Here is an 8,089-nt window from a genome sequence, read left to right on the forward strand (position 1 = left end):
GAACCAGCTGGCCACTTGTGAGTTCCATTTGCTTGCTGAGGATGAATAGGCCAGAATCCACTGCCGTTAGCTTTGCCACCAATGGGACTGGACAAGTGGTGATTTCTGAAGCTGAATTCAACTGGGTCCAACTTCAAGGAAGCATCACAGAAGCTTGTGAAGCTCTTGAGGGATGTCCTCCTCATTTGTTTGATTACATGGGATCTTAGTTCTTCTCAGGAGGCTGGCTTGGCCAGTTAACCATGAAATGTCCCCTTTCATTCACAACTGGCCATAAGGGAATTTCACAGCCAAAAAGCAGGAATGTCCAGAGTGTAGCTCCACCATTTCTAGCTCCATTTTACTTGTTAGCAGGCCGCCTGTTTGCTTTGTAGATGGTTTACTCCAGGCTCAGGGTGGTTCTGTCATCAAAGAGAGCATGTACAGAAGCAAAGCAATGAAGAAATGGGTGACAATTGCCCATTAACCCCAGATAAGTTAGGCAGGGGGTTGGACGGATGTTATATTTGCTTTATCTCTTCCATATGCAGCAGTCTGCCATGATCTTAGTCCACTGCTGACTTGTCCACTCTAGCCTGCCATGTGTGGGGGTTTCCCCTCTGCAGGGTCTGGTATGGATTCATACCCCAGGTTCAGAGCAGCTTTCCCTTGAACCACCATTAATCTTCTCTGGAATAGTTATGACATTGGCCTTGGGCTCTTTCACCGCCAGTTACAACTTTCAGCCATTGTCTCCATCCAGCCACTCCCTCCCACTTTCTCCACCAAAGTCGATTTCTGTTGCTGTTTCAGTTATTTTCTTGTCTCTAAAGTCCTTTTTTTTTTTTATAGGGAGAATGGAGAGATCCCTCCACAGTACTATCAGCCTTGTTACAACAACGCCGCCCCCACAGTGCTGAAGCAACAGATGGCAGAATCGTGATGAATCACAGGGTTATATGCTGACACTCCCAGTGAGTTAGGTTTGCCTTTTATTTTCCTTTCATTGTTAGTAGCTCAGACATTATGGTTTGCATCCCACACTGAACCTGACTAAAGGGTTGAGTGGGGAAGGGGGAGAAATGATGTCACCCTGACACCATGGGAATTGGTAAGAAAAAATATATATATTGCACACACAAAGACTTATTAACAACCAAGTTAAAACAAAATGGCACAGTCTTCCTCAGTGCTCCAGTGGGTCTGCATTCCAGGATGGTCCAGGAACCTGCTGAATCCCGTTACCCGTCTCCTTATCGCAGTACAGACTGCTATTGTTCTCCTACCTGTGGATCTATCAGCAAACAACAAAGAAAACAGATTTGATTTCCTCAGGAAGATCCATCGAATTGTCCCTTTTGTCATCGTTGTTTTTCTTGCATTTGTTCGGTTTGGTTTTGGCACTGGAGGGGTGGGGCTGGCGAGACCCGGCTCTCACCCAGGTGATGCATCGTGGCCGATTATAATCCCGTAGCTCCCAGGGACATCCCAGTGCTGTGACTCATGCATGGAATCGCCTGCATGGATTTGGGGAAATCATGGCTGACCACCCGTCCATTTTCTCCGCTGCTTCCTGCTGTAGCTGGCCTGGGAAGGGTTGCTGTCCTTATGGCTTCGTTGATTGATTGCTGTGGGATCAAACAAAAACCCTTTTTAGGAGGGACGGGGGGGTCTCCCCCTGTCCTTAGAAACGTCTGAAAAGTTACAATGTGAAATACTCTTGCTTCCTTTGTCTTTATCTTTCCTTCATTCCCTAACTCCAGCAAGGCTCTTGCTTTTCTGCAGTTCTGTATTGCATCTATTTTACTTGCTTACACCTCTTCTAGGTTCCAAGTTAAACAATTCCGTAACACCTTGAGATACAGGGCACACGTGTCATGTGCAGAAAGTGCTCCACCTATCGACCGGGTAAGTTATTGACCATTTAAATACATGGTGATCTCTAAGGCCCTGATCTTGCAAACACTTAAGGCATTCTCATATGAATAAGATAAGCATATGCCTAAGGCTTTGTCTACACTGGCAAAACAAGATGTGCTAGGAAACCTAACCTAATTTTCCCAGTCTAGACAAAGTCTAAGGTTGTCTACACTTGGAAATTTACCGAAATAGCTATTCTGGAGCAGTTATTTTGGAATAAGGTTCAGTATTAGATTCAGCCATATTAATGGCATATAAAACACAACTCCTATGCTTCCTTTACCTTTCCCCAACTCTCATTGGTTTGGGCTTATTTTAAATCTTAGTGGGGAAAGAGATATTACACATATTTGGTTGATTAAATGTGTAATCATCATTGGTGAAACATTAACAATGTTGAAATAGAAACATGTAAACTGAAGAAATGATCATGTATTCAGTTTTCAAATCTGGGTAAATTTTAGTGCTCATAGAAGTGAGACTCTCATAGGACTAGTCAGATGTAACCTAAATGCCGTAGTGACACATTCTGACTGGCTTCCATGCTCACTGGAGTGGTCAAGTGGAGGATATAGGGGACAGATTGTTTTCAAAGGGCACAATCAATGCCAAATTTTTACCCGTAAATGGTAATCCACCCCAATTCCCTTGCTTCTCATATGAATCAAGATGAATTTATTCCACAGGCACTCTCTGGTTATTAAACCTGCATACCCAGAAGTCTCTAGTATAATCCTATCTGCTCTTTGCCATGGCACTCTGAAAGGATAACAGTACCATGTGGGGGAAAGGTCTAGTTTGTTAAAAACGGTGTCCCTAAGTCTCCAAATGTGCAGATGCACTTTGAAAGATTTGGGTGCATATCACAGTACATTTTCTGCGAAAATGGTGTTCACGGAGTTAATGATACTCTGTTTTACCTGAGATTGTTGGATCTAGGAATTGATCCAGCAATAAGATACAGCAAATGTTCTAAGCAGCCACCATTATTGCTTAAATATAAATAGAATCAGCACAGTAACACTTAATGGAATTACAGGGGCTGATTCACTACTGAATTACTCCATTTTTATCTTGATGCAACTCCATTCTTTTTTTTGGCATGTATTTACACCAGTGTGAAACTGAAGTAAATGCAGTAGTGCATGAGCCCAACAGACTGCAGCCTTGAAGAGCTAGTCTTTGTTTCCTTGAAGCTAGACTGTAAGGAATTGTGATACATTCCTACGGTCATTCGTGCTAGGGTTTTGCTTTGTATTTGAGATCTGCATTTGCACTACACAATGGTGTAGATCTGACTTGACTGTCAAATAACTCATGTATTCATATTAGTTAGCTCCCTCCATTCATTCTCATTCTTTCCTTTCTAAACACATCAACTAGCGTATTCACATCATCATCCCTATAACATGAGTTTCCACCCCGGGTCTGGGCTGCATCCGGTTTAGGAGCCTGGGTGGTGTCAGAGAGATGTAAAAGGCCTGGGAATGTGTTGCCACCTTCATCCGCTTTGTTTCACTTCTGGACTTGTAACAAAACTCGACTAAGGCAACCAGCATGGCTAGTCCGAGCCCTCCGATCAGGATATAGAAAACCCCGGCCACGTTGCTGAGACTCAGAGCGCTTGTCTTGTCCTAGAAAGAAAGGAAAAGGGGACGGGACATGTGGGAGGGGGAACAGCCAAATGAATATGGGGTTGCTTTGTAAGAGGCACAGTACAATACAGTAACACTGGCATGTCACCATCTCCCTCTTTAAACACAGGCATGACATTTCTAAGAGCATTTTCAATTTTTGATTCAATTTCTTTTCAATCTAATGTTTCCCTCACACAAACGAATAAACATTTCTCCAGCAATACAGCTCTATGTAAAGGTTTGGGTTCTGCTTTTCAATCATCAAACTTAAACACTTATTTACCCCAAATCCCTAGTTTAAATTATTGGTTAAAAGAAGAAAAAATTCTCTGTGTTTGTGACATTTGCATGTCCCCGATTTTGCTCCTGAAATTACCCATTATCTTGGAAATGCTTGTTCCTTTAGTCCTAGATTGTATCCCCCGCAACTTCTGTTGCTGAGCAACACGTCAAGATGCCTTTATTTTTTTAATTATTATTATTTCTCAGTACAATATTCAGGTGACACTGGAGATGAGTAGTCCTCAGATTTGAGTTTGATTTCTATTTCAAAGGCAATTATTGCATGTGTAACTGAGATGCGTGTCTAACTTAACTATTTGATTCTCCAGAAATAGGGTTATTGATTGCAATTACTCATATCGGATACTTGTATAATGATGTGACAGACACTGTCTAATTAATCCCCATGGCAACCCTGGTTAGGAGGCAATATCATATTGCCTCGTTTTACAGATGGGGAAACTGAGTCACAGAGTGCTGGATTCAGCCCTGGTGTTAGCAGGTGCAACCCCACTGAAGCAAACAGAATTGCCTCCACTTGCACCGGGGCTGAATTTGGGCTGCAGAGGTTTACCCAGGCCACATAAGTCCCTAGCATTGAAGAATTCCTGAGTCCTCTGATCATTTATCTAGACCACACTCCCTCCTTCGGTTAAAAGTTAAATAGACCTTCCTGCTAAGTGCTAATTGCTGCTCTGTGATATCAAATAGATACTTGTTCACTATTAAGGAATGCTGAGGGCAGGCCCAGTGGCATGGTATTTAGTGCTCCATTCTGCCATGTGGGAAGCCAGGGCTAGACTGATAATGCTTGGTAGGTCAGGCATTCTGGGCTGAGTGCTCAGCCCCTGGGCAGGAAGGGAGAGCCATGTGTTGCTCATCAGTGATCCAGCCAGTTAAAGAGGAGGATTAAATGAACTCTGGCACTAATTGCTGGGAGGAGCAGAGCTCTGCTCACATGCAGTCTCCATCAGCTGGGTGGTTTCATGATGCTGAACTGACATTCTGACAAACATGGATCCTGTGACACAAAGGATTTGTTTATTTCATGGACTATGCAGATTTCGGGAGGATTGGTTTGCTCGCGTTCCTTGGGCAGGTCTTACTCTAAGCAGGCAGCAGCTATCAAATCCTTGAAAGGCCCCTTCAGCCAGCGGGGGAGGAATCTGTGGCCAGAAAGATACAAAGAGGTATTTTCGGACAAGTGTTAAAATTACATGAGCATTAAAAAGGCTTCCAGGATTTAATAATTCGGTGGCCACACAGGACTTTCCAGGCATCCACTGTCTGACTCACAGGGGCTTTAGGTAGGCACCACAACCCCCTTGCAGGTGAAGAAGTGTTTATTAACTAAGGGCACCTTAGAAAGTCCCCCTAATTCTTGGAGGAGGTGGCGATTCTTGGGTCAAAAATATTTTTAGAAGAAAACCAGCCTTTTATTTCAATAGGAACATTTTTCATGAGAACTTTTGTTCCTTGTGAAATATTCTGTTTTATTTGACAGACCAGAATAAAAATGTCAGGAAAAAAATAACTTTTTTTGTTTTTGTTTTTAAATTATTCACAGGAAATACTTACCAGGTACTGACCAGCTCTACTCTGCTGGGCAGTTCAGTAAACAGGATCCCTTTCTCTAATGTCCTCTTAGCGCATTACAGGGCTCCCTTTGGAACACGCACTACAGCACATACCGTGGGGCACTGACGTAACTTCCCACACCGGATTCCTTCAGCCAGAAGGTGGAAGTGCTACTCAGTCAGAGTAACAGCTGCCAACTGTGCATATAATCTGGGTGGATGGAAAAGTCTTTAACTTTGATTTCTTTTCCCTCTCAATTAACCCAGGCCTCAAGAGCCTTGAAAGCAGGATTGCCATTGTGCAGTGCACTTTGCGGCCACATAGTATTGAGATCTACCCTAGGTGTTTAAGCATGAAGTCGACCTGCTCCAGAAGCTCATCCCAAGGCATGTTGCTTCCATCTCTTGCATAGCCTTTGCCATGTCAGTCAGATTATTATCTAGCCCATTCTTTCAAGCATGCTCTCTCTAACTGAAGTTAATTTGCAGGTCCCTTGTTAGCTTTTTGGGTGTGCAACATCTCCTCCTCTAACCTCTGTCTCTGGAGCTGCCACATCTGCAGGAATCATTCTCTGGTCTGTCTTTCCATGTTTTCTCCCATTCTTGATTGTGTTTTGTTGCAGTATGTTTTCTCTGAAGATTACTTGGAATCAAATTTAAGAGCCACTTGAAGTCTTCAAGGCGGTTTGAGCAGATATTTGACAGGGCAGACCAGTAGCTACCAAGAAACAGGGTTAGGCCTGTCATATAACACACCTCTCCAAAGGCATATTCTAAAGGGATTTCACCTGCCAGACAGAGAGACTGAGAAGACCTAAGTGGGTTCCTCAACTTTTTGCTCTCCTTGTCATTCTGGGCTGCCATGTCTTGCCACAGTATCCTCCCATTTCCTTTCCATCTTAGTTGTCGGATTCACATGGGAGGTGTCATTCCATTAGCTTTAATGGGAGTGGGATCTGGCAGATAGGCAATTATGCTCCTATTTATAGATTTTTCTGTCTGACTTATGCTAGCTATGAATCTTTTGGTCTGGTCTAGTCCTGATGGCATTATACTGCCAGGCTCCAAGCAGGGCAGCCAAAGATGGCAGATCCACCACAGCCTCTTTGCTTTTCAAATCTCTCACAGTGTGTTTCTGTTCTAGCTGCTACTTTTTTCTCCTGAGTCATTTTACCCCTGAAAATTGAGTGAACTGAAAGTCGTCACTCCTTCCTCGTCCCTGACAGCTGGAGAAGTCCGGTGACTGCACCCCTTCAGCTGGGGAGAGCAGCTGCAAAGCCCAGGGGTATCTGCCTAAATTTCACTACTGCCACAGTAGTGACATAGTCCCAAAACAAGGGCACTAAGAATCCAGGGGACAAGTCTGGCTGCAGCTGAGCCATGAGGAACACTGAAATCACACGGCGTGTGCTTATCTCAAAGCCTGTTGTCGGGATCCCGGGTTAGAACTGAAATTGCTCCAATGGTGGCTGTCAGCTTCTTTTCTTTTACTCCTTTTCTTCCCTCCGCAGGCAGGATTGAGTTTCTAATCAGCAAGCAGTTCTCTAGTATGTGACCATTGTCTTGCAGATGCAATTCCTTCCCAGTGGATAAGAAGTACCCGGCTCACTAAAGGGCTGTGAGGGCTAGGAAACAATGCCTGCCATGCCATGGCTTTATCTGCTGTTTCAAAGCAGGATCCTCATTTAATAACACTACTACTAACACAAAGAAATGTACCCGTCCTGCACTAACTGCCAGCGAGAACCCAGCCCCCTTGCTGACCCTCCAGTCCTCGCCATTTGGGCTTTGTGACACCACTCCAGAGCAGATGCTCTCCCAAGGAGTTTGCCCATCATGCAGCCAGCTTGTTAGTGGGAGTGTAAATGTCACAGCTTGTCTCCTGCAGAGGCCGAGAGTTACGGTGGGGGGAAGATTGGCAGGTGAAAAGAGAAAGAAAAGCCCGCTGTTCAGAAAGCGCGGCATCATCGCCATGGCAACCAGGCACCTTCCAGTCTGTTCCTTTCAGCCAGTGCCACTCGTTGTTATTTATTCTGCTCTCCTGAAAGCCTTTCGGGCGCAATTTCCTTGGCTTCTCAGCAGGGGAGCTCCCCTCCCTTCACCTGCACAGCCAGAGCCCATTCAGAGCAAACGGTGACCTTAAGGCAAGTAGTCCGGGCCCTCGCGGCCCACTGAGAATGTGAACTGGTTCTTTGAGCAAGATGGCTGCATTAGCCACCAGGCTTCCCAGGCCCCAGCAGAAGCCTGCGACCTTTACACCAAACACCAGCCTGCCTTCTCCCAGGAGACCTTTTAAAGCCCAGCATTGAACCATTTAGTTCTCTAGCTGTTGGCCTGGAGCACCATTGCGGGACTGCGAGGGGAGGATTTGTACACGACAGATAGTGGACACAATTATGTGGAAAAAAGGGAAACCAAGAAAAGGTTTCCTGAGGTGAAAGGCCACCATCGGCTTGAGAGCCAGCCAATTTAAAAAAACATAGTTTCAGCAGCTACCCCTGCCCGAGTCCCCCTCTCTGTTTTGAAAGTTTTGCAATCACAGGCCCAAGCCTGGTACCTGCATGTGTGTGGGCAAACCCCTGCGCCTGTGTACAGCCTCACTGTCTTTGATGGAGTTCCCCGCGGGTGCAGGGAGCTGTTCATATGGGGGTAACTGCAAGATGGATCTGCACTGGCCTGCTTTGAAAATTGCTC

General features: G+C 45.0%; 1 protein-coding gene across 3 annotated transcripts in view; it reads right to left on the bottom strand.

Annotated features, from left to right (window-relative positions):
* Nucleotides 1–337: 337 nt before the first annotated feature.
* Nucleotides 338–8,089, bottom strand: part of GRIA1 (glutamate ionotropic receptor AMPA type subunit 1) — a 155,673-nt gene continuing 147,921 nt past the window's right edge. For 2 of the 3 annotated variants that reach the window (XM_074960254.1, XM_074960253.1), the window contains exons 15-16: nt 3,399–3,533; nt 338–1,628 (exon numbers count right to left, since the gene is read on the bottom strand). In XM_074960254.1, the coding sequence (XP_074816355.1) occupies nt 1,440–1,628; nt 3,399–3,533 (324 nt within the window). In that variant the 3' untranslated portion in view covers nt 338–1,439. Of the gene's footprint in view, nt 1,629–3,398; nt 3,534–8,089 lie in introns of those variants that run through there. The other variant, XR_012640486.1, reaches the window with a different exon arrangement.

The sequence above is a fragment of the Natator depressus genome, chromosome 8 (assembly GCF_965152275.1).
Source record: "Natator depressus isolate rNatDep1 chromosome 8, rNatDep2.hap1, whole genome shotgun sequence".
NCBI classification, from domain to species: domain Eukaryota; kingdom Metazoa; phylum Chordata; order Testudines; family Cheloniidae; genus Natator; species Natator depressus.